The sequence below is a fragment of the Rattus norvegicus genome, chromosome 1 (genome assembly GCF_036323735.1).
Source record: "Rattus norvegicus strain BN/NHsdMcwi chromosome 1, GRCr8, whole genome shotgun sequence".
NCBI classification, from domain to species: domain Eukaryota; kingdom Metazoa; phylum Chordata; class Mammalia; order Rodentia; family Muridae; genus Rattus; species Rattus norvegicus.
In genome coordinates, this window is record NC_086019.1 from 189741528 (window position 1) to 189768472 (window position 26945).

Sequence of the window (26945 nt, forward strand, 5' to 3'; positions counted from 1 at the left end):
GCTGGTGCTGTCCGGCTTTTTTGGAGTATTTTTTGTGCTTCTGGGGCTCAAGCCCAGGACTCCCAAATGGCAAGCTGAATTTCTTGACTAGCCCTTTTTGGTGTTTTGAGATAAGGTCTTGCTATATTTCCCAGGCTGGACTAAAGCTCAGGCTTCAGAGTATCTGGGATTTATGTGTCCATATACTAGAGAACAGAACGTTGAACACAAGTGTTCAATGAAGAGCTGGGATTTAGGTGCCAGTGTACTAGGGAACTTATGAGCATAAATTCAGTGTGGGTCCCTCGATCCTGGTGCTTGCCCCTAGACGAGAGAGATGTTGGCACCTGGCATTGGGTGTACCAGGTACCAGACATGCCTCCATGTCACTGTGTCTGTGGTCAGACAGCACATTCTGACCATAGTCCCTGCTCCAAGATGGACTCCAGGTCCCTTCACATTATGCTTTCTTTCACATGCACTGCTCTGCCCATATGGCTGTCCACCCCACTGTCCTCACCCAGTGAGCTCCTTTTGGCCTCCGTGTTGTGGGAAGCCCACCCAGCCACCATAGGCAATGCCATGCTCTGCACCCTACTTACTACTGCATGGCACAGACACCTTTTCTGTTGTCTACCACATGGCATGAGACCAATCGTTCTTTTTCCACCTCTTAGTTTTCTGGAGATGGGGATTTCAATCTTCCTTCTTTTCCTTCTTCTTCCTTCCTTTCCACAAACACTCTGTCACCTCCTTGTATGTGCTAGGAACCAGCAGCCCTGAGAGATAGAGTGAGGAACCTGTGAGTAGTGTCTCTGCCTTTGGGGCTGAGCATCCTTTCTTTAGGTGAGACCATAGGCAAATGAGCAGATGTTTACAGTGAGAATCACCAGCCTCAAAGGAGGGGGTGGGGTGGGGCATAAGACTGGGGTCATAGGGAACAGCCTAGAAGAAGTACTTGGTCAAGTAAGCTCACACTCCCTGCAGAAGGCATTCAAGGTAGGGGAGGCAGCAAGGGTAGCAGTCTGGAGAATAGACTTCCCTGAAAACAAGCCACATGTGACTCATGGGATGTAGTAGGAAGACAGAGATGAGGCCCATGGAGACTACTGACAGCACATTGCTGACATTTATCTCTGTTTCTATCTTGTAGCTTGATGCCTGGCTATAGGAAAAGCACTGGGAACAGTGGTAGGATTAATCGGAATGTGCCCCCCCCCCCATTTCTCCCTGCTTTTGAGGTCTGGTGGTGGCTCCAGGATAACACCAGCTCAAGCAGCCATGCCTGCTGGGTGAGGAGTGATCAGAACTGTCTTTGGATAGAGTCCTTTACCTGGGAAAGGGTTGGGGTGTAAAGTAGGCAGGTGGAGCCTAAGATTGGAGGCTACAGAGGGACACTGCCACCTTGGTCATTTTTTTCTCTCTCTCAGGTCCAGAGACCATTCCAGCAGGACTACAAAGCTCCAGTAGGTGAACTGTAAAAGCCATTCTCACAATATTGTAGGGCAGGATGCAAACATAGTATTCCTTCCTTGTCAGTCAAAGTCTGTGTACAGTGCATGCCTGAGTCCCCTCCCTCCAGCTTCTTGACCACCTCAGCATAAAACCATGGGCTTCCTTATGAGCTGCCTTGGGACCTGAGTCTGACTTTGTCTGATCTGGCCACCTGCTGCCTCCCACCACCTAGTCCACATACCTTCAAGATCAACTCTGTGACTTATAGATCATCTCATTAAAGAGGTCTTCATTTTCAAGAAATATTTTAAGTTTTTTCTTTTATTGTATATTTTCTTTATTTACATGTCAAATGTTATTCCCTTTCCCAGTTTCCCCTCTGGAAACCCCCTATCCCATCCCCTCCTCCCTGCTTCTTTGAGGGTGCTCCCCCACCCTCTTCCTCCTTCCTCCCCGCTCTGTCATTCCACTACACTGGGGCATCGAGCCTTAACAGGACCAAGGGCCTCTCCTCCCATTGATGCCAGACAAGGCCATCCTCTGCTGCATATGCGACTGGAGCCATCAGTTGCTCCATGTGTCCTCTTTGGTTGGTGGTTTAGTCCCTGGGAGCTCTGGGGTGTCTGGTTGGTTGATATTGTTGTTCTTCCTATGGGGTTGCAAATCCCTTTAGCTCCTTCAGTCCTTTCTCTAACTCCCCCATTAGGGACCCAGTTCTCAGTCCAGTGGTTGGCTTCGAGCATTCGCCTCTGTATTTGTCAGGCTCTGGCTGAGCCTCTCAGGTGACAGCTATATCAGGCTCCCATCAGCATGCACTTCTTGGCATCTGCAGTAGTGTCTGGATTTGGTGACAAATATAGGATGGATCCCTGGAGGGGGGGCAGTCTCTGAATGGCCTTTCCTTCAGTCTCTTCTCCACATTTTGTCTCCGTATTTCTTCTTGTGAGTGTTTTGTTCCCCCTTCTAAGAAGGACTGAAGCCTCCACACTTTGGTCTTCCTTCTTCTTGAGCTTCATGTGGTCTGTAAATTATATCTTGGGTATTCCGAGCTTTGGGCTAATATCCACTTATCAGCGAGTGCATACCATGTGTATTTTTCTGTGACTGGGTTACCTCCCTCAGGATGATATTTTCTAGTTCCACCCATTAGCCTAAGAATTTCATGAAGTCTTTGTTTTTAATAGCTGAGTAATATTCCACTGTGTAGATGTACCACATTTTCTGTATTCATTCCTCTGTTGAAGGACATCTGGGTTCTTTCCAGCTTCTGGCTATTATAAATAAGGCTGCTATGAACATAGTGGTGTATGTGTCCTTGTTATATGTTGAAACATCTTTTGGGTATGTGTCCAGGAGTGGTATAGCTGGGTCCTCAGGTAGTATTATGTCCTATTTTCTGAGGAACCTCCAGACTGATTTCCAGAGTGGTTGCACCAGCTTACACTCCCACCAATGGAAGAGTGTTCCTCTTTCTCCACATCCTGGCCAGCATCTACTGTCACCTGAGTTTTTGATCTTAGCCATCCTGGCTGGTGTGAGGTGGAATTTCAGGGTTGTTTTGATCTGCATTTCTCTGATGACTAAGGATTTTGAACATTTCTTTAGATGCTTCTCGGTCATTCGATATTCCTCGGCTGAGAATTCTTTGTTTAGCTCTGTACCCCATTTTTTAATAGGGTTATTTGATTCTCTGGAGTCTAAATTTCTTGGATTCTTTGTATATATTGGATATTATATTGGATATTAACCCTCTATCAGATATAGGATTGGTAAAGTTCTTTTCCCAATCTGTTGGTTGCCGTTTTGTCCTAATGACAGTGTCCTTTGCCTTACAGAAGCTTTGCAGTTTTATGAGGTGCCAATTAATATATGTCTGTGTGAGGGGGTTATCCGCACAAGTGCAATGCCCTTCGAGACCAGAAGAGGGCATTGGATTCCCCAGTGGTTCTGAACTGCCTAATATGGGTGCTGAGAGCTGAACTTGAGTACACTGGAAGACAGAATAGCATCTTAACTACTGAGCCGTCTTTCTAGCTTCCACAAAGGCCTTCTTGAGCCACTGGCAGAAACAGTGCCTGCCAGTGCTCCTGCTCACTGGCTCCCACCCCACCCCCTTGCCCCTGAACTGTGAGCTCCAGCTACTGCTGTTCCATCCCAATACCTTAGATGCACACCAGACCAAAGTAGGTTCTTGAGAAATAGTGAAGGATGCATGGATTTGTTAATGAGAGCTACCCCTCCCTGCCTGGGGTGTGGGGTGTGTGAGGTATGAATGAGGGAGTCCTGCCTAGAGGGTCCTCAGGCACAGTTCCTGTTTAAGCAGGTCTGTATTTACACCTGTGGTTGCCTGCTGTTTATGGGGTGCTTATATTTTCCACTTACAGCTCTTGTAGAAGCTTCCTTTTAAAGTAAACTCACTGAAGGTTTTTAAGTCCTCTGTCTTCACCAGACTAGAAGGTAATTTATAATCCATGGAACAATTTTACAAGAGAATTTTTCTGAGAATAAAAAGAAATAAATGTGATTTTTTTTCTATCAGATGTGGGTTGAAAAGGATTCCTCAGATGGCTACAGGGAGGGTACTCCTCCCCCCCATAAAATCCAGTATTCTGAGGCATAGAGTCCAGGGGGAAAGCCTAGATTTCAGATCTGCATGGGGACTATAAACCCTGAAGCCACATATGAAATCTCCAGATCTGTTTATCAGGTAGTTGTGGCGCATAGCCAGGAGGGAATGGTAGCCTGAAATAGTCAAACACTACCCCAGGGTCTCCCTTTATTTAGTTGCCTTGGGGAGGAAAAAAACATTTGCTTTTTGTTGTTTTGTTTCACCTCTAGGGGGCAGCCTCAGCTGCTGCTTTAGGTCTTCATTGTTCTGCTTCTGTTTGCAGTATAGGCAAATTGGGTATAGAGGATTTTTGAGGGAAAGAGTCCATCAGATGGGTTAGCAAATGTGGTTGAAACAGGCTTAGAATTTTGACATTCAGCTAAAATGAACGGAGGAGTCAGCACTCAACACTAGAACATGACAGAATCTCCAGGGACACGGAGACATTGGATCTGGGTGGGTTGTGAAGAAGAGTTTTACTTTAAGGTACATGTAGTCACCCTTCTTGTGGGCATATGAGCATTAAGAACATGGGATCATAAGCTGCAGGGTATATCTTAATACTGTGTACTTGCCTAGCATGTGTGAGGCCCTAGGCTTGGTTACTAGCATCATCAAAAACGTGAGGACTTTGGAAAACCATTAGCTCTTCTGCCATACTGTCTAGAACTCTAGACAAGTTAATATTTACACAGTTCAAACTGTCTTGAATAAAGACAGGAGTGTAGCTGGGCATGGTGACACATGCCTGGAATGCCAGCTATCAGGGGCAGAGGTAAAAGGATGGCAAGTTCAAAGCCAGTCTGAGTCCCAGAGCAAGTTCCAGGTCATTCTTGGCTATAAAGCAAGATCCCACCCCACAAAAAGAAAGGGAGGGAGAGAAGGAGGGAGGGAGGGATGGAGGGAGGGAGGGAGGGAGGGAGGGAAAGAAAGAAGAAAAGAAGGGCACCATGTACTGTCTTTTATTAATAAAAATAAAAATAAAAGCTACCCAAATGATAGAGCAGAAACTCCACCAATGAGGCTAGGAGACAGGATACTCAAAGTGTTCTGTAAATTAGGTCTGGCACCGCTCTGGCTTCAGGGGTCCACTGTGTTGTTGTTTGAGCCTGGAGCTGGTGGATTAGAGGTTATGTGAGAGGAGTGGGGCTTTGAAAATCCTCTAACAACCAAGGCCTGGCCACATCCTCTGAGGCATTTCTGGTCCCCTGTGCTGCTGCACTTGTACATTTTATAATGATTGTGTGTCTCTTCAAAGAGATGTGTGTGTGTGTGTGTGTGTGTGTGTGTGTGTGTGTGTGTGTGTGTGTGTGCCGTGATGCACTCAGACCCTTTGCAGAATGTATTGGTTCCCACTCACCAAGAGGCAGATGCCACTCGAGAGACATAGACCAAGGCCACCCAGATAGCCCACTTCTTCCAGCCCCTGGAATGTTTCATTCAATACCATAATGTATTGCTGATCACTTTAATATTTCAGAATGGTTATGTAAATTGCTATGGAGTTGGTGGTGTTTGGGAATAGGGACAGCATGGATTTTCTTGTCTCTTAAGTAGGGCAATAACAACTACCTCAAGAACTGCTACAAACATCAAAAAAGAAGGCTGGGTGTACTAACTCCTCCCCAGAGTCGGGATGCTACAAGGATCTCTCCTGGTGCCGAGGTCTCTCCTGTACTTTCCAGCATGCTGGGAGGTGCCAGACTCAGTCCAAGAGACACAGGAACCTCTTTAGGCAGTTCAGGAATCCAGTGAGTTCTACCAGTTTTTAAAGTGTCTTCTAATTTCACAATGTCACTCTTTGTTGTTATTGCTCACTGGCTGGGCAGCTGGGTTAGCTAGCATGAAGTCCAGTGACACTCAGAGGTTTGAGGGGCTGGAGATGTGGCTTAATGGCAGAGCATACCTAGTACAGGGTCTTGCTTGTTTAAATGTAGTTCACAGGCATCAGCTGGGAACTGGTTAGGGATGCCCATGGGGCCTACCCTTCCTCCTGAGACAGAATCTCACAGTCCCAGGGTGACGTGTGTACACACCAGCAGAAAGTTGCAAGAAGTAAGGCTTGCTGGGTAAAAGGGAAAGTGTGGCTGACAAGGGAAGAGGTCAGCAGATGGCCACAACCTGGGGTTTGTAGGACATGGGTAGAGAAAGGGGGATTAAGCCATTAGCACTGGTCTGAGAATAGCTGTCAGTATTCCCCATCCCAAAGGCCCCATTGCCTGGCAACTGGAGGGAGAAGGGAAGATCGAGAGGGAACCAAACAGATGTTTAACATCCATAGCTGAAGCTAGAGGAGGAAAGTTGGTTAGAGAAGGCCCAGGCAGAGAGCTCTGCAGGAAGGGGTCCTAGGGCTGTGGATGTCAAGGAAGAGGCTGGGAGGATAGAGGAAACTGAGTGCCCCTGGCCAGGCCTGCAGGAAGCATGGAGAAAGAAGCAAATGCACAGGTGCTCCTTTGCTCACCCAGGGTTACACCCCAGCAAGCCTGGTATACGCTGGAAATACTTTAAATTGAAAAGGTACAGAGGATCCAAGCATGACGTGCATGCCTTTATGGATATGAGTACTCTATTTGCATGACAGACAAAGTATCTGATCCAATTACAGATGGTTGTGAGCCTTGTGGTTGCTGGGAATTGAACTCAGGACCTCTGGACAAAGCAGCCAGTGCTTTTAACAACTGAGCCATCTCTCCAGCTTGGTGCATGCCTTTAGTCCCAGCACTCCATAGTCTGAGGCAGGAAAATTGCTGCAAGTCAAGGTCAGGATGAATCCAGGGACTGAAGAGAGTGTTGGGAATCTCTCCCCATCACTTGACTTTGCTATCTTTGCCACCGTTATTCTAAGGCTTTTCCAAACCTGAGCCCTGAAAGGGAAGAACAGCTCCTTCCCCAGAGTATCAGCAAAGTTCCAAGGCTGACCTGCCTTGTTCTTCCCTGTGGCTAGGCAAGGTGTATGATGATTGTGCTTCCAAGCCAAGGCTCTGTGGCAGTGTGTGTGTGTGTGTGTGTGTGTGTGTGTGTGTGTGTGTGTGTGTGTGTGTGTGTGTGTGAGATCATTGGGGATTGCTCTTGAAATGAAAACTGGAGGTCCCTTTTCATCAGCCAGGTTGGGGTGATCTGGTGGTGATGACTGAGATGGCTGAGTAGTTCAGAAAAATCTGAGATGCCAAGGTTTGTTTGTTTATTAATTTTGGTTGGGTGGTTAGTTTTTGGCTATTTGTTTTTTGAGACAGCATCTCACTATGTAGCTGTGGATATTCTGGAAGATGCCAACTCTTATCAGAGCCCTGGACTTCATAAGGCATGAGGAGACAGTAAGGAGGCTGGGGAACCAACCTTCTTTCATAGATTGGTAAAGCTGTGTAAGCTTGAGACCCGCTGGGCTTCCACACAATCCCTGGAGCTCTGGGTCGCCAGAGTGATATACCAAGGGGAACCGGCCCTTCGTCAAGGTTGGCCTCCCAGCTCAGCTGGCTCCTGCAGGCTGTGTACAGCGCCTTGCTTCAGTGAAGGTGTTCCTGCATTTTGTTCTCACCAAACTCTGTTTCTTCTTTTCAGGGTTACAGTAAGGACATGGTGACAGACTTTGATGAGAAACATGATGAGTATTTAATATTGCTTCAGCAGAGAAACCGGTAAGAGCAAGCTGCCTGACGGCAACCCTTGTTATTAATCAAATAAAAATTTATTTTGATTTATTAATAGCACACGGGAATGGGGTCCCCCTCCATGCAGAGGCTAAGGTTATTACCAGTACTTGTAGCTCCACACCTCCCCCAACCCCCACCCTACCCAGTGCTTTACTTACACTTTTGATTGACCCATAGCAAACTGTTGGCTGTACAGGAACCACCTCTTGTCTCATGATAGAGGGATGGGATCAGGGGCACTGCAGACCCTTGTGCATCACCTGTGTGTGGTGGCCGGCATCTCTTGGGTGTCAACCTTCCCTGGAAAGCTAAGTCTGTGGGAGTGTGAAGCCAGTTTACCTGTGACCAAAGGTGCTCTGGTATCATTTAAAGTTGAGGGGGGGGGGGTTGGTATTCGGCTCCTGTTGCAAAAGCTTAAAGCACTCAGTGTGTAGTGGTCAAGGTCATAGCAACCTGGCAGGATCTGAAGGCCTCTGTTCTTCTTCAAGGCCAAGCAAGTTTATTTCCAGCTCTCTGTGGTTCATATTCAGACCTGAACCTTCCTATGAGCTAGATGTGACAACTCAGAGCCTAGGAGTCACTTGGTGTTAAGGAGCTGGAGCAAGGGGTCACCTGGAACTTCCCTTTCCGTACTGCTTGGCACTGCCATGGGGTTTATAGAGACATGGGGAGAGGAGGGGCAGAGAGCCTCCATACTGGAAGAGAAATTAGGATCTAGATTGATATTTTGTAATATTGGTAATGAATTCAAGTCAAACCACAAGCCAAACAGAATTCTTCAGAGCCACCAAACAAATCCGCCTGGGTTGGGAAGACCCAGCAAAGGCAGGAATTAGAATCTTTGTGTTATGGGAATATTCCTGTCTTGCAGGTAAGTGGTCTGAAAAGTGTCACCTCAAATCCCATTTAGTTTTTATCTGGCTGTCTGGATACCTTTTGGTTTGGGGAGCCATTGTGATGGTCTTGGGAGTGTAACACATTATTTTGTAACAACTCCACCAGTTGTAGAATTTCATCAAGACCCCTGACTCTAGGCTGAGGATGTGGCTTAGTGGATAGAATCCTTGTAAGGAACTTTGTAAGAAACGGTGTAAGGAGTCTTGGGTTCAGTCTCTAGCACTGTATAAAACCTGGGTGTGGTGCACATGCCTGTAATTTTGGCATTTGCGAGATATAGGTAGAATGATCTGAAGCTCAAAATTATCCTTGGCTAAATAGTGAGTTCAAGGCCAGTCTGGGCTACATGAGACCTTGTCATTCATACACACACACACACACACACACACACACACACACACACACACACACACATGTATGTATATATATATATACACACACATATATGTATATATATATACGTATATATGTATATGTATATATAATTTGTGTCTATGACAACAGGCTCACACCCTCATTTCCAGATATACCAAGTCAGTAGGTAGTGCCCAGCCACTTAGCAGAACTTTCCCATCCTCCCAGGGGCAGGTAGCTCAAGTGAGAACAGCAGATAGCTCATGCTGATTAGACCCCCATGGGTGTTTATCCTGGCATTTATGGCAGGGGGTTGGATGTTTTTATTCAGTCTCTGGCAGGCTGGATGCTGCCACTGAACACCTGGGTGATGGTTTAATCATCCTGGGTGCTCATCTGGGGAAAGAGTGTCATAGCTCCTCATGAGCAGATTGTTTCTCATTAATTGGGGATCAATAAGTGCTATCCCAGAGCTGCCAGCTGACAGCAGAGATGGGAATTTCACAGACAAGATTGCAGTATTGAGACAATTAAAAATGTATCACAATTGAGTTGCTGTAAAATGGGGTGGGAGTGGGTATCACTGGATGCAGGAAATAAGAAGCTGGAAAGGGAGCCTACCAGGAACTTGTGAAGAAGGGGATGCCCTAAGCAGCGGTCAGTTCAGCCTCAGGATGCCTTTTACAAAGTGCCAGCCACAGCCTAGGTGCCATTGCTCACCGGCTTGTCTTTAGGCCACCGAGACAGGCAGGTGGAGTGATGGCACCCATCAGACAGACAAAGAAGCAGGCCCCATTGTAGCAAGTAGGAAGTGGTGGAACTGGATTATACTTTATTTACATTTTTTGACATTTTCATTGTGATCAAAAGGAGAGAAAGCTGCCAGGGCTGCCAGTGGCCCAAATATACTAGGACTTGGTGGGACAAAGGTGTGGATTACTTGGAGACCTATTTGTGTGCCTGGCATGATGGTAGAGGCTGAGGACTGACTGCATTGGCTCTCGGGAAGAAAGTGATCCCAGGATGCTTAGCTGGCATTGAGCAACTGGGAAGGGGGCATTGCTAGCAGAGATCTGCTCAGGATGTGTCTGCTGAGAATGCTGGTTGGCATGAGTGAGCCTTGTATTCATTTGTTATTTCTGAGTGCTTTCCATGTGCCCACATCACCTAGGAAAGGAACTAGTGCACGAAAAAGGACACAGACTGTGCTTCTCATTTTGTTTTGACATTTAAAAATTATTTATAGAAGGCATGTACATCATCATGTGTGTGTGGAAATCAGAACTGGCAGGATCCAGTTTTTCCTTTCACCCTGTGACTATGAGGAATTGAACTTAGATCTTCAATTTGGCAGCCAGCACCTGTACTAGTTGAGTCATCTCACCAGCCCCATAGTTATTATTAGTTAGCAGCTAACTAGTTTGGTTGTAAAGCTAAAATCCCATGGTTACGTGGGCTTACAACTAGGAAACAACTGGCTTATGGAGTGAAGAACTCAATTGTGGGGACTGGGTGTTTATGCCCACCTAGGCCCTAGGCTCTATCACCACCATGGCCCTCTGACTTCAGGCATACCTAGTGCCAACGTTTCCCCTCTGTTTTCCCATGTAAGAATCATTCTCAGTCGTGGCCCTCACTGATCCAGTAGCTGCCTCTCTTCTTTCTTTTTCTTGAATCTCCCCACCTGGGATAACAGGTCATGGTCTACAAACATGGCCCCTTGAGTTTCCCTCAGCGACCTTTCTCTAAGACCAAATAACACACTTACCAGACTCTTGGATCTGGTGAAAATTTCCCCTCCACTCTCCACACTGCAGCCCCCTCTGCTGCCAGCCGATTAGACATGAGCCTAATCTTCCCAGTCAGTCCTCATCACTCAGCCCTTTGATCATGCTGCTCAGTCTTGCTCAAGTCTGCCCCGGTGTGATTACATCTCCACTGAGGTAAGTGACCAGGATCACTAAGAGGGTGCTAGGACCAGACAAGGCTGCCACATCTCTTGAACCTCCCCCTTGGCCCTCCCTAGCTCTCCTGACAGCACATGATGACTCTCTGCTTCTGCTACAAGCAAGGTGGCTTCATGTTCACCCTACCCCACCAGGGAGCTTATCCTGGAAGAGGCTTGGGCTATAACATCTCACCTGTCCCCTTTCTCTGCCCAGCAGCTCTCCTCACCTTCCAAACACAGCTTCTGAGAGTTCCTTCAGGAGCAGTACCTCTCTCCTCACTCCACGTTGCTTGGGTGGGAGTGACTCTAAACCAGGCCCAAAGGAGCCCTCTGCAGGAGGGGCTGTACTGGAAGCATTAGGAACGAAATGTTCTCTTCCTCATGTGGATGGCAGGGCAGCAGTGGGCAGGCTCGGCTCTGGACAAGCAGGGACCCTACACCCTGGACAGCTCTATACAGCATAGCCATCCATTTTAAGAAAGCTGCTTTCAGTGGTGCCACCTGAATGTCACTGCACTCAGCTGCAGCAGGGCTTTTTTTTTTACCCATTCTTTTCACAGTCTGAGTAATTATCTCCTAATTTATCAGTTTCAAACATCTATATTCTCATAAATCATCCTCCTTAAGTAGAGGCCCACATGCAGTGCCAGCCCCAGATCCTGGGCCAAGGGACAGGGTTTTAACAGTAATATTGGATCCCAAGGCAGTCTCTGGGAGGAAAGTCAAGGTGTGTCCTTCACCTGGCAGGTCTGTTGGTGGCCAGCTGCTGACTCTTCTGAGACCTCTATCTATAGAGCTCTTGCACTCCCTGTTCCCAGGAGTGTGCTGATGGCTGTTTGTAGATCAGCACTTAGTGACTTGTGTTTTCCTTCTGTTCTACATTGTTGCCCAACAATCAGGCACATTTCAGGCTGGCAAAAGATAAGCAGTCTGTAATCAGTGTTCCTGCCATCTTTGTTGAAAAGATGGATGTGTCAGCTGCAGAAGAAATGGCTGAAAAGTAAACAAAGAAGGCGTCCATAAGCCACCATCTTCTTCCATGACTGACGTCATCTTCCACTCAAGGCCCACAAACCCAAGGTTTTTCTTCCAGTTTTATACTTAGCACACACGTACTCTGTTTTGATTTGATTTGATTTGTTTGTTTGTTTGTTTGTTTGTTTGTCAAGACAGGGTTTCTCCATGTAATCTTGACTGGCCTTGAACTGATAGAGGTCTGCCTGCCTCTGCCTCTGCCTCTGCCCCTGCCCCTGCCTCTGCCTCTGCCTCTGCTTCTGCCTCTGCCCCTGCCCCTGCCTCTGCCCCTCCCCTTGCCCCTGCCCCTGCCCCTGCCCCTGCCCCTGCCCCTGCCCCTGCCCCTGCCCCTGCCCCTGCCCCTGCCCCTGCCCCTGCCCCTGCCTCTGCCTCCCAAGTGCTGGGAATAACGGAGTACACCACCACTGCCTGGCCCATTTGATTAATTTTTAAAGTTAGTGTACAACATTAATTTCATCATGGCATCTGTATATACATAGCTACCTCTCTCTTCTATTTACTGTTTGGTGTGTATAAGTGTATGTGTATGTTTGTCTGTGTATGCACACATGTGTGTACATATGGAAGTCAGAGATCAACTTAGGTGTCATTCCCCAGTGGCTGTTGACCTGAGGCTTGCCTTGTCAGTCAGGCTAGGGCCCTGGGATGACAGTTTTGTGCCACTTGGCTTTTTTTAGATCTGAGTTTTGTAGTTCAGGCCTTCACGCTTTTTGGAGAACATATCAGTGAGTAATGCCTACCCCCACCTAGTAAGGAGACCACAGTGTGTCCTGGGGTCTTTCCTGTGACTGCTTCAGCACAGTGTCCTGGCCTGTACTCCCTGGCATCAGGCCCTGACATGTGTTCAGCATTTGTTGATCTCAATACTAACCCTTTTCATGCCCAAAGTTAGTGCTTGAGAAGTGCTGGAGAGTGCTTCCTGGGAGAAGGTCAAATCTGCAGCACTGCCTGTTTTCCCAGTCCGCCTGAGGAGGAGCTGTGAGCTGTCGGCAGTGTCTGACCTTGCCAGTGGCCAGACTGTCTCACAAGCTCCAGGAGTGACATGTCTTTAGTGATGACTCTGGAGTTAAAGTACCCCAAGTTTGCATCTCACCCCTGCCACAGAGCAGTTGGGTGACCTTGGGCAGGTGTCCCGCCTTCCTTGTTTATGGAGAGGGGGGAGAGGGGTACTAAAGTAATCACGAAGAGCAATGTCCTCCTCAGTTGGAACTTACTCTCATGTTCTGTGTTTGTGTTTGGCGGCTCACAGAAACATGTGTACCAGCATTCCCGTGCGCTCGCAGTCACTCACAGATGAACGAGGCTCGCAGAATATCTTAGTCGCTTGACATGCATTGTTTGCAAAGACAAAGTCAGGGAGCTTTTGGTCTTCTCATTATCTCTCCTATATAGCTGTTGAGGGACACTATATATCTTGGTTTGCAGTTCTGCGCTTTCCTTGATCATTTTTCTGTTTCAGCTGGCCAGATGTGTGTGTGTGTGTGTGTGTGTGTGTGTGTGTGTGTGTACATGAATGTGGAGTCCATTTTGTTCCATGGGTACATTTACTTTGTTTTTGAGACTTTAGAGTCTCTTACTAGCCTGGAACACAGTGATTGGCTGGAGTGGCTGGTCATTGAGCCACAGCATGTGCTTGTCTCTTCTCCTCAGCCTTATTTGTCGTTTTGACTTTTGAGACCAGGTCTCACTATGTAGCTTGGCCAGCCTGGAATTCACAGAGATGCCTCTGTCTCCTGAGTACTGGGATTAAAGGCCTGTACTACTGAGTCTGGGGATCGAACTCGGGTCCTTACACTTGCAAGGCAATCACTCTACCAGCCGAGCTGTCCCCAGCCAAGTGAATTTACTTTTGTCTTGAGGCAGAACCTCACTTTTTAGCCCAGGCTGGCTGTTCCTGCTCCCAGAGGTGGGATTACAGGTATAACCACCAGGCCTGGCAGGAAGGTGCCTTTAAACACAAACACAAGCATGTTGATTGGATGACCAGTTGATGAAATGCTGTGGCCAGACCTGGCAAGAACCATATCCAATTTCTCCCTAGAGCCATGAGTCAGCACAGGGTAGTTCTGTATTCATGATGGCTTCCAGGACGGTAACCTAAAGCCACTGTCTGTGCTAAGAGTCGAGTTTGGTATACCATGCTTACCTCAATGTGATGGGTATTATATTAAAATTTTGTTAACTTGAGGCCTAGAGAGGTAGCTCAGCAGTTCTGAGCATTGGCTGCTCTTCCAGAGGACCTGGGTTCAAGTCTAGGACCTCTATGGAGGCTCACGACCCTCTGTAACCCCAGTTCCAGGGACCCAACACTCTCTTGTGACCTCTATAGGCACCAGGCACACACATGGTACACAGACATAAATGTAGGCAAAACACCCATACATATAAAATAATAATTTAAAATTTTTACTAACTTGCTGGGTAATTAATCACTAAAGGTGAAACCCACTTGTCAACCTGAGAATCTAATGACTGATGTATAGAGGTATTTGTAAAGACTCTTAAGAATCAAGTATTCTATAGCCATGGTTCTGGGAGGAGCCTAATGAAGACAGTGTGTACTGCTTTGAGACAAAAAGCAGAACAAAACAAAGCAATGTCATATCAGCAATGAGTTAAAGACTGTCATGGTTACTTTTAAATTGCTGTGGTAAAACACATGGCAACTTATAAAAGAAAGTGTTTAATCGGGCTCACAGTTTCTGAGCGGTAAGAATCCTTGTACCATCATGGCAGCAGGCAAGCAGACATTGCACTTGAGCAGTGGCTGAGAGCTCACATCCTGACCCGCATACATGAAGCAGAGAAGAAATACAGTGGTCATGGTAGGGATATTTTGAAACCTCAAAGCCTGCCCCCAGTGACACACCTCCACCAATAAGGCCATGCTTCCTAATTCTTCCCAAACAGTTCTATCAACTGGGGACTAAATATCCACACATAGGAGCCTAGGGGCCATCACAAAGACGTTGCTGTCACCTTGCCAAAGCACTTTACTACTAGCCTTGGGGACATGGAGCCTCAGGCATTGCTGGGATCCAGGCAGGTGATTGTTTTTCTCTTCAAGGATATTAAAGCATCTGAAAGCCAAGGACCCCGTGCAGCTGAGGTTGGAACACTTGGAGCAAGGTTTCTCTGTCTATGTCAATGGGGCCAATTCAGAGCTGAAGACATCCCCACGGAAAGCTGTGCACACAGACTTCTCCAGAAGTGCCTCACAGGCGGAGGGGTCACAAGGTGAGCACAGACCCTCCCAGGCCAGGCAGCAGCATTTTTAGTTGAAGATTAAGGGGTGAGGTGTAGCTCAGGGGTAGAGCACCTTCCTAACATAAACGAAGCCCTGGGATGAGTCCGCAGGACTGCAAAAGAACAGTAATTAAAGAGCTAAGTTAGAGACTTTGAAAGCATCCTGTATGTGTGAGCTCACCAGCAAATGAGTTAACTGTCTCCACCTGACCAGGAAGAGCCTCAGAGCAAGGAAGGTAAATGCTCTTCAAGGCGATAGGAATGGAGCCCAGGGCCTCACATGTGCTAAGAAACCACTTCAAGCTTAAATCCTTTTTTATTCCTTTTCAAACCTCCGTGCCCAAAACTAAAGGCAGCTAGAGCAAAAACTTTCTAGTCTTTACATTGTCTGGGGCTCTAATGTCCATGATTTAAGGGAAGTTTTAGATAATAACCGACACGCACATATCAACTTTAATACCTAACACCCATGAAGTATCTGCTTCCACTATTCATTTGTACATTTAGCCAATCCAGCCCTTCATGCTTTAAAGGGATTTCATGTGTGAGGGCGCTGCAGAAGCTCTCTACCTAGTCTATGCAGGCGAACTGGAAATGACTTGGTACTGAATGTAAAGATCTGTTACTGAACAGGTGGGACCAGGCTTCGGGTTGACCGTGTTACTCTGAGGAATCTACTTGGTCTCTCCGTATTAATATGGCCTTCTAGGGTGTGAGGAGCTTCCAGGCCATTACATAATGGAAAAATAAACACAGCAGCAAAGGGACTCGGGGAGAGAGTGACATTCCAAAATATCCCCAGAGACCCACTGCAGTATTCTAAATGCAGTTTACCAGGAGTTCTGTAGCCCCTATGGCTAAGAGGGAATGGCATGGCTCCTCCAGCTTTCATGGTGGGCATACCACTTGTTGGTAGAATTAGGGGGGACTGAAAACAGGATTATCTTAACTTGGGACCCAGCAGTAAATTTATTCCTCAAATATGTCTATACCCACTGTCTTTTACACATGTCTGCCTACTGTAGGAACTACACCTTATGTCTGTGTTTGGTGATGGCTCTTTGTACCTGCCGAACTGCCTGATGTGACATTAGACATGTCATTTTATGGACATTCTGCCACTCTTACACTTTCTGCTGGGCATTGGCTTACTTGCAGTTTACTTCGGGCAGATGCAACCCTCATATGTATGACCTTGAGCAGCTGGACTGGATTCCAGATGTAGGCTTCAGAATAGCCATCACTGTGAACTTGCCTCCCATGTCTCACTAGCTGCTTCTCTGTCTCTGTTGCAGATTATGGACGAAGAACCCTATTCCGAGAAGCTGAAGAAGTCTTAAGATGCAGCTCCAGGACAGCACCAGGAAAAGTCCAGCGCCGAGGATGGCACCAGGTCTGAAAACTTGCATTAGGCTCTGGCACTTGCATTAGAATGAAGAGTGAGCCTGTTAAGCATTTAAGTCCCTGTGGGCTTGGTGACTATTCTGGGCACTGTAGGGCACCCTCTCTGTATGGACTGACTTCTGGGGTACCTACCCAGCTGCAGGGTCCTCCCTCTGCCTGGGACATCCAGAGCCCACAAAGGAGTATAGGAAGAGCAGACTCATGCTCAATCTTGAGGGCTCACTTATCTACTTGCTTTTTATCGAATACCTACTATGTGTGAGGCATGACATAGATAAAGCAAGTGATCAGAACAGAACCCTGCCCTGGTGAACTGAGGTGCCCACTTAGATGGCTGCCAATGTTGCTGAGTGTTTCTGAGTCCTGCCCCTGAGTCCAGCACTGTCTCAGCTGCACACAGCCCCTCTGCTTTACACTCACAGCACACCTGAAGCCTGGCTGCTCATGTTGTTCTCTCTTACTAAGAGGAGAGGAGAGAGATACTTACAAAATCTCAGGGACCTGCCCAAGCTTATGGCTAAGAAGTGGAAGAATCAGATCTTTGGCTCTGAGTTCCATATTCTTGACCAACTAGGCCTTACTATGGCCCCTTGCTAGCTTCCCTTAGGAGAGGTTGTGGCTATGTTTGGAGCTGCCTAATGCACCCAAGTGTCACTGTACCATGTATGTACTGAGGTTGGGTCATGTGGTCTTAGTTCCTATCACATGTTTTGCACATTAGGATGGCCTTACACAATACAGATTGGGAGGCTTAGGCAGGGTCATTGTTGTTACTAATCTGTATATGGGGGAAATCGGGCACTGCATTTTACAGTTTAAGACTTTCATGTGCTTGCCACCTAACATATCTTCATGACACCCATTTAGGTGATGTGTGTCCTCATGGTGCTGGCATAGACAGTGAGGCCCAGAGAGCCAAAGGCACTTGTTCAGAGTCACATGATCCCTAAGGGAGGCGGCTGGGTTGGGGTATGGATTGGGCCTGTTGCTGCAGACTCCTTCACACCTGTATTGAGAACTTCTTCCCGCTATGCTCATTGGAAACAGTTGTGCCTGCTGTAGCCGGGGTCTAAAGAGCAGGCCCACCGGGCACCAGCCTGGGTGCTTGTGTCTGTCCCCAGCCATGAATGTTAATTTCTTGTTAATGAGGCCTTTCTTGCCTGCCTCACTCTACATAGCTCTTCTGCTTGTTGGAGTGCTTCCTATTATCACGAGCCATATTTGTGTCTTAGACTGGGACTTAATGGCTGGCCCCAGAGTCTGTGCAATTTAAAAGGCTTGGCCTAAGATTAATTAGCATCCCTCCCATCTCTCCTGTGGCTCCCCACTTCACAAGACTTAATCAGGGCTAATTTCCCCTTGCCTCCCAAAGCCCCTCTGCTATAATTGCCCTCAGCACTGCAGCAGTCAGGGGTCACTCAGTGCCCAACAATGGGACTGACTGCTGTTTGAGTAGGAAGCTGGCCAGTTTGAGTGTGCTGCATGCATGGTCCTGGGGCTGGTGAGCTGGGCTGGGCAGGCTGGAGGAGGCCTTCAGCCCGCATTGGACACTTTTCTGCTCTGGCCTCTAAGAGAGCTGCTGCCCAGGACAGCTGGGAGAGTGGGGACACAGCCTCAGGGATGCCAGGACAGATCCTGTTCTGTGGTCTGGGGGCTAGTGTGGGATGGAGGTGAAAAACCTGTGGCCCTTCAGGACAGTGCTCAGAAATAGCACTGACCCACCTTTTCCCTCCCCCCTCACATTTGTTCTCCTTGCTGTGGCAATGTGATGCTGACCTCCTTTGCACACAGACCCAGCCTGAGCCATGAGGAGCTGCAGAGAGAGGCCATGGAGCTACCACCCTCAGCGTCTCAGCAGCTTGGCAGAGCAGCATCATATCATTTGGCTTACATACTGTTTCTTCTACTTTACTTTTTCTCCCCAGCTGGCTCTTCAGGGCATTTGAATGTGGCTCCTGGGAATTGAAGAGAATGGGCTTCAGGCTGCTTCTTTGGTGTGTGTTTTGGAGCTGGTAATGGACCTCTCTGAGCTTTCCCTGTGTAATCATCACAGCCTCCTGCAGCATGTGCATGGTGTCTCACAGGTCTATAAGCTGTGTGTTTCTTGAGCTAGGTGCCCCTAATGGCAGGTGATGAGGCTAGGATGAGGTTAGTGCCTGCAGCTCTCTGGCTATACCACCCCTCCTTGTGGTGCCTGCTTTTTAATCTAGAGGATGGTCAGTAGGTTACCTGCCTCAGAGGGTAGCTGGTGAGGACCATCCAGCCAGTGTCTGTGAGGTTCCTGCCACTCCTCCCAGAGGTGATGAATTGGCTGTGCTGGTTGTTGTTGGGTAGGTGGAGGGCAGTCTGGAGGGTTCCAGGCTCTTCATTCTGTCATTTCTGTTTACATATTTATTTTATTTGTGGGGAACATGCATGTGTGCAAAGGCCAGAAGAAGGCCCCGGGTGTACTTCTCATTCACTCTCGGCCTGTACCATGGAATCCGTCTCTCTAAAAGAACCTGGGCTTGCATTTTCTCAGCTAGGCTGAAACTTATCAAACACGAGCCATCCTCCTGTCTCTGCCCCATCAGAGCTGGAAGGCGTTAACACCTTTCCAGCACACTCTGCCGTGCCTTTGCTCAGGAGGCCCTCTTGTTCCATGGTGCTAGATTCCAAACCATGGTCCTCATGGCTATGTGTCAGTCTGTCTTGACTGCTGAGTGGTCTCTTCTGGCACTTCATTCCCATGTCTGACTTCACTCTTTGTTCAGTCCTGGCCATTTATGGAGCACTTCAAAGTTTTGGATCCTTACTGCTGGTCTGTGAGCTGCAAGTGAAGCAGGCCAGCCCTGCTGCCCTGTAACTTATGGAATGGGAGTGGGAGACAGGCCAGGCCAGGGAAACAGTAGCCAGCAAGTTAATGGCAACTGCTATGAAGGACAGCCATGCAGGGGAGGTGGTGACAGGCAGAGGTGCCCAGGGGCACTGCAGCAAAGCTGAGTGTGGGGATTGTGGTCTCCTTGGAATGGCAGAGTGGAGTGTGATGGAAAGGTGTTAGCTATGATCAGTACATGGTGACTGAAGGAAGCACTGGGGGCCTGGCCCACAGTTGCACGGCTGATCATACAAACTGAGGAGTCTGGACAGTAGTCTGAGTGGAGGGGCTCCCTTTGGAAAGATCTTGGCTGCTGTGTGTAGATAGGACCACCCTAACTAACTCCCCTTACCTTAGGACTTGCAAGAGCTCTGAGGCTGTGTTCCTGGATCCACATAGCTCTTCTCTGCTGCTTTCCACAGCCCCACTCTATGCCCAATCCGCTGGCCTCACTGACCCACTGCACCCCTTCAGGTCAGTTTCTTAGTCCTGGATTGGTTGAAATTTCTAAGAGAAACGATTTGAACGTCTCAGCTCATCTGTCTTACTTGGATGGTCTAGTCTGTAGTAGTTTGACTTTGGTGTGGTGCTGACTGCTACCTGAGTGGGCTGTGACTCAAGGTCACCTGATCCTTATCCTGCCTGGCCTTGAATAGCCTGGTAGGGTGTGTGTGTATACAGGGTTTCCATTGCCGTGAAAAGGCACCATAGTCAAGCCAACTTTTATAGGACAAGATTTTATTGGGGCTGGCTTACAGGTTCTGAGGTCTGGTCCATTTTCATCACTGCAGGAAGCATTGCGGCATCCAAGCAGGCACTGGAGGAGCTGAGAGTTCTTCATCTTGATTGGAAGGTAGCCAAGAGAAGACTGGCTTCCAGGCAGCTAGGAGAAGGGTCTCACAGCCCACCCCCACAGTGACACACTTCCTCCAACAAGGCCACATCTCCTAATAGTGCCACTCCTGCATATTCAAGCCACCATAGTGTGTGTGTGTGTGTGTGTGTGTGTGTGTGTGTGTGTGTGTGATGTCACAACCTGTTGTCTAGGATGTGCTGGAGTTGGACAGCTAGCCTTGGTATGTTGGCTACCTTGTTATTATTGTCACCAGGATGAGAAATGGATTTAAGTGATCTCCAAGGTAGAAAGTTCCGAGGCAGGCCTTTGGTTCCACAGAAGACAGAGAGGGCAGTCTTTGCCCTTATGCCTCTGGAGTTTTTAATTCTCTAAACTTTTTTTTAGAGGGGGGTTGGTTTTTCGAGACAAGGTTTGTCTATATGACCCTGGTTGCCCTTGAATTTGCTCTGTAGACCAGGCTGGCCTCGGACTCAGAGATCCAGCTGCCTCTGCCTCCAAGTGCTGGGATTAAAGGCATGTGCCACTGCCCAGTTCTTCATTTGCTTTTTATAGAAGATTGAAACAGGGTCTAGTATAGCCCATGCTGTCCTTGAACTATGTAGTTACAGCTAACCTTGAAGTCTTGATCCTCCTACATACACCTCTCTTTTGCTGGGATTACAGGCTTGAGCCACCATGTCCACCTCTTTCCACCCTTTTGTCTGGGCACCTCTTTCTTTGTGGGTAGCCAGAAGGAAGCAGGTAATTAAAGTAGTAGTGTCCCCAGTAGCCAGTGGCTAATTCTTAAAAGCTAATTTCCACCAGGAATGGGACCACGGCCCTGTCTCTGTCTGCCTGGTGGGTTTCCTTATTTCTTACGTCCACTGCCCCAGTCTGACAGTTTACCTCTTCCTGCAGCTAGCTGATCAGTGGTGCATGGAATCCCTTTCTTCTGGGTCTAGACCAGCAAATAGGAACACTTTAGAGCCTAGCTATTACAGTAGAAGAGACTTTCTCTTTTTATTTTTATTTTTTAATATCATTTATTTAATATATATGAGTACACTGTAGCTGTCTTCAGACACACCAGAAGAGGGCGTCAATTGGATCCCATTACAGATGGTTGTGAGCCACCATGTGGTTGTTGGGATTTGAACTCAGGACCTCTGGAAGAGAGAGCAGTCAGTGCTCTTAACCACTGAGCCATCTCTCCAGCACCTAGAAGAGACTTTCTCAAGAGTATAAGCCTGAAACTCATTTGGCAAGAAGGCTGTAGAACCATCCATGATAACCTTGTCTTTAGGGATAGCTAGAGGTTAAAGTAGCAATGTCCCCAGTAGCCAGTGGCCAGTTCTTAAAAGCCACCCACCAGGAATGGGACATGGCTTTGTTCTAGCTTCAGAGTTTCTCTATACCACCGTAAAGGGCCAGTGAGGTTACACTACCACTTTTGCTGGCCATGGCCCAGTCAGTGAGGGTTGGGAGCTCTAGAGGTTGACTAGGTAAATATAGCAGTCTCCACAGTCACCACCTTTACTGCAGAGTGGCCTGCAGGTGATATCTGGGCATCCGTACCTGCTGGTCTTTCCCTTGCAGCCTTAGATCTCTCTGCTGCCATCAGTGGATTAAGATTTATGGCTTCCTCAGCCTTGTAATACTTGGGTAGACAGTGGCCTAATCAACAGAGCCGCCATTTACCAAAATGCTGTCAGCTTTGATGAACGTCACTGGCTCTCAGCATTAAATCGGCAGTGAAGGGATTGGCCTTCCGACAATTTACTGTGGGCCAGACTTTCAGGAAAGGTCTCCACAGAACGTTTGCTGTGAGATGAAAGTGGCCTTGGCTGTCCCTCACTGCAACATCTGCATCCTGGGTTGCTGCAGACATATGAGCATCTGCAGTACAGTTCTCTTCCAGGTTTCGAAGCTGGGCCCCTTCTTTTGGTGCCTTCTGACTTCTGATCATGACAAGAGCTGACAAACCTGGGAAGAGCTGATCAAAGAAGATGGCTCCTCACCCAGCCTGTCTTTAGGGTCTTGGTAGAGCCCTTCCACCTCTAGGGGACGCCATTAATATAGCACACAACCTGCACAAGCATACAGGGCATCCCCTGTACTTGCTCTTTTTGTGTTTGACAGCACACTCCAATGCCTCCTCTTAGAACACTCTATGAGGAGGTGCAGAAGACACACAAATAACTCCGGGCATGAACTGGGTGGAGTGTGGGCTGAGCATGAAGTGAGCAGCTTTGGGGTGGGGGGGTGGGGTTGTGTGGAGAGTCTTTTAAATCCTCCTCCAGCATAGGTACTGCAAAGGTCTGCTAGGGTCTGGGTTTGCAAGTAGGCAGTAAAAAGCAGCGGCGCATGAACACCCACTCCTGGTAAAGCAGAACGCCATTTGGGGAGCCAGCCCGGAGCATCATCGTCATCCTTCCATGCGGAGTGGGAGGTGGGAAGCTAGGAGCATGCATGTGGCTGGGCTGGGTTACAGTCTGCCAGCCTTGGTGTGGGTGGGGCAGCCCCCCACGTTGTGGGCAGAGGAGGCTCCCCAGGCTAGGGTGGGAGAGCAGGCCAGATGGCAGCTATTTATTACCCTCGGGCACCCACTCGGTGTTGTGAGTGCTTTCTAGACCAGAGTTAATTTCAGCACTGTTGCTTCATAACCTGCAGTGTTCACTATGGTGCTGAGTGGACTCGGGGGCAGGGTATTGGTATCTGGAACTCAATGCTCTTAGAGCTTGGTGAGGGCCTGCTGACTAAGGGCCTTGGGGCTGACCACAAAGCTGTGTTTGCATATTGGGCATCACTGGGAAGCTCTGCTGTGCTGAGCTGCTGAGGAGGAGGCTGGGAAGTTACTGAAGGCTGTGATCCTGGCTCCTTGCTGGATGTAGAGCTCCTTCTGTGGATGTGCCAAGCCAGAGGCCGGCCTAGCTGCACCTCCCACTGTTATTGGCCAGCTTCCTTTCAAGCAATGCACATTGTCCAAGACCACAGACCTGGGCAGGCTCCCAATCTCTGCCTCTCACCTGGGCTTTCCCTGTGCCCCAGAATGCTATGATAGCCCCAAACAGTTAGTTCCTCACTTACATTCCGTTCCCCAATTTTATATCTCCTGTTCCCAAGAACTATCGCTCAGTGGTGGGCCGGAAAGGGGTGTGGTATCTGCCACTCTAGCTTAGGTCACATGCTGCATCTTCCCCTGGAGGGAGAACTTAATTCTAAAAGAGCCACTGGGATCAGAGGCAGGCAGGAGACTCCAAGAAAGAACTAAAGTGCTTTCTCTAGAGACAAATAACAGGACAGACTGGCAGTCTATGCCCAGACTTGTCTGGATTTTAGGAAAGTGATGAGGGAAAGACTAATAATACTGCAGGTCCACTGGCAGCATTCAGAAGCACAAAGCCCAAGTCTAAGCCCTTCCTACTTTAGAGAACGGACCAGAAGGCCCTAAAAGGAGCTGGGTGGCTGATGATCCAAGCTACCTCCTCCTTGGCCTGACCCACGTCTGAGGTCAGCCTTTTCTCCCATCCTCCCTTCCTGCCCAATAGGCCTCCGTGTTGTTGAAAGTCCCAGGGAGAAAAGCTTAGCATGTTTGCCTTAGCCTGAAGAAGAGAACAAAGTAGCAAAGTCTAGAAGGAAACCATACCACAGCTGGAGGTAGCCAAGGCTTTGGAGTGAAGAGGAAAGGTGGAGAATGAGGGCGTGTGGCTCTAGAACCATCCCAAGGCATTACATGGTGACTTGAGGGCCCTTGTTTCTCTAGTGGGACATCTTCCTTGCTCGCATAGACAGCTGCCTGCTCCATTCTCATCCTTGAGCCACACATGGACTGAGGGTAGGAAGGCAAACAAGCCCACAGAGATACAGGAAAGGGTTTGTGTGGGCTCAGCTGGACTGATAGGGCCCTGGCAGTGGCTCCAACAGGTTCAACAGTCACACATGTTAGAAAGTGTAGGGATTGGTAAGGAGGCATTGTGTGCTGGATGTATCAAGTAAGGTCTGGGTTTGCTAACAGTGGCTTGAAAGATGAGACAGCCTGTCATCTGTCAGCTAAGTTCTGCTCAGGTGGAAATCACTAGTGAACAGTGAGTAGTTTCTAGTATTGGCAGTCTTGGGCCCAAGAGAGAGCTAAGGTGCTTCTACAGAAGGCAAAGGGCAGGACAGACAAGCAGGCTTGAGGGTGGGCTGACTGACTCAAAGCCCTGAGAACAGAGACGTATGGCTTCAGGTCTTAAGAGGCCAGAGGCAGCTCTAGGTGCAGAGGTTAGAGGCTCCCTCTTCTGAGTCCCAGTTGCCAGTGGTCCAGCACTCGGCAGCCAGTGAGATCGTGGGCTCTAAGCAGTCAGGCAGCAGGGAGCAGGCAGCAGTAGCAAGTGCTCCAGCTCTGGGATTCTGATGGCTACTATGACTAGTGGTATAGCTTTCAAACCATTGCGTCAAGACCATGAGCCTTTGGGGTTGGCAGCTCCCAGGAGCTCTTCTAGAAGCCAAGGGCTGCAGCATCTTGCCTACCAACCTTTGTGCTGTTTCTTTTCAATACTGCACTGTCCTCAGTCATCTTCACCCCCCCACTCTGCCCCACCCACTCTCTGGAACTCTGTAGCTGCCCCTCACCCCCACCCCAGCTGTAGCTGCCACCCCCCTGCTGCTTCTCTTTATGTCACCAATGCGCTCACCGCTACTCAGGATAAAAGTCACAAGTGCTAAAAGCCTTCTATGTAGTCTGTTGATGCAACATCTGGGGGCGTTAGGGAAGCATCTCCTTGTTAGCTCAGGCCAGGTGAGCCAGACTTGAGGCACTGGCATTATTCCATGTGACCCACTCCTTTTGTTGTCCATATGGGCCCTTTGGTCCTTCCTGGATGCATAGAGGTGGGCTATGTGGAGGTGGAGGGTTCTGGAGTGGTTCCTACTTCCCAACACCTGCCGCTGGTATTTATTTATTTCTTAAAGATGCAAAGAATTCTTGAAAGAAGAGAGGCTACAGCAAGGACGGTTTGTACAGTTCAGAGAGCTTCACGAGTGTCCTATGTGTTGTTTCCCGTTAGCATACCCACAGTGCATCAGTCAGGTTTTCCCAAACATGAGGTCAGTCAGCTCGCATGGCTTCTGGGGAAATGCTTAACACTTATAAAAATTCTATTGAGAAATAATCATTAACAGTCTGAAATTCTCTCCTACACACTTTGTAAGCATAAGAAAGAAACAGGCAAAGGTGATATGGACCCTGTGAGGTCACAACTGCTGAGATGGGCGCAGTGGCCACAGTAGTAATCCTAGTACTTGGGAGGCTAAGGCAGGAGGATCACTAGCTTGAGGACAGTCTAGACTACATAAGAGACCTGATCTTTAAACAACAAAAACTCACCAAAATCCTATCCCGCTCAGGCACAGCACCTCTTGAATGCCATTTTTGTGGGCAACTCGGCTTGGCTCATTCCTGTCCTTGAGTCGTTTGTTCTTATTTCAACACTGAATTTCTGTGTCTAGAAATCTGTGCAGATCAGAACTGAAGCTGGCTCTCGTCTCCACATTGAACCTCCTCTGGACTGTTCAGAAGATTTTGAATCACATGAGGATGTGATTGACAAGCATGAGGATGCCACTGGGGACCACACACAGGTAGGGAGCTCCCACCAAATCAGGGTCTGGTGTTCTTGGACCCTCAGGGCTCTTTTTCTAGCACCTCCTTCCTTTGCCCTTTACTCTTCTCTCATTAGAAAAAAAAGTTTGCGTGTCTCAAACTGAAGCACATGTAGAGATCAAAGGACAACTCTGAGGAGTCAGTTCTCTCCTGCTATGGGTTCCTGGGATTGAACACAGGTCATCAGGCCCAGGCAGCAAGCAAGCACTTTTACCCACTGAGCCATCTTGCCTGCCCTCACCTCACACGTTTTGATACATAGAGTGTGGGCTACACATCTGTGTCTGTGGGTGGGTCAGCTAGCATCTAATCACTCTAAATGAAGAAGGGGCTAAGAGGGGAGGTGCATAGTGGGCCTGGGCTGAAATGTGGGATAGGGTTTGACAAGTGGAGTTTAGTCTAAGGCAATGGTTTTTGATCTGTGGGTTGAATGACCATCAGAAAACACAGATATTTACATTACAATTCATAACAGTAGCAAAATTACAGTTTTGAAGTAGCAACGAAATAATTTTATGGTTGGGGGTCACCACAACATGAAAAACTGTATTAAGGGTTGAAGCATTAGGAAGATTGAGAACCAATGTTTTAAGGAAACAATTTTAATAATTAAAATGAATGACTACATCATTTCTCCATGTTGCATAGAAGCAACAACATTCTGGAGAGACTGCAGGTGAAAGTCAAGCTGCTAAGCAGACCACGCTCCATTGCTGAGCTGTATCGCTCAGCTATGGGCCCTACCTGCAGGCTCACGGCCTCAGCCAGGGCCTTTACCTTCAGTGACTTCTGCGTTGTTGAAATGTGAATGACAAAGAGAGAGGAGCTGGGAATTCTGTCCAAGAAACCTGTTCTGTGTTTGCTGTTTGAAGAGGGAGAAACAGGGAAGGAGCTGGGATCTTTCTACCTCACACGCTGGGTGAAAGGGGTCTGTGTACACTTGCACAGATTGCACACATGTAGTTTGTTTTCAGTGTGTGTGTGTGTGTGTGCACGCGCACGTGCACGCGTGCTATAGCTCATATGGGACCTC

General features: G+C 48.3%; 1 protein-coding gene across 11 annotated transcripts in view; it reads left to right on the forward strand.

Moving 5' to 3' along the window:
- Positions 1-26945, forward strand: part of Katnip (katanin interacting protein) — a 166565-nt gene that overhangs the window by 40690 nt on the left and 98930 nt on the right. For 6 of the 11 annotated variants that reach the window (XM_039082889.2, XM_039082891.2, XM_017589397.3 and 3 more), the window contains 4 exons: positions 7601-7677; positions 14994-15163; positions 16468-16565; positions 25759-25890. In XM_039082889.2, the coding sequence (XP_038938817.1) occupies positions 7601-7677; positions 14994-15163; positions 16468-16565; positions 25759-25890 (477 nt within the window). Of the gene's footprint in view, positions 1-5478; positions 5794-7600; positions 7678-11790; positions 11972-14993; positions 15164-16467; positions 16566-25758; positions 25891-26945 lie in introns of those variants that run through there. The other 5 variants (XM_063267675.1, XM_039082892.1, XM_006230297.4 and 2 more) reach the window with 4 other exon arrangements.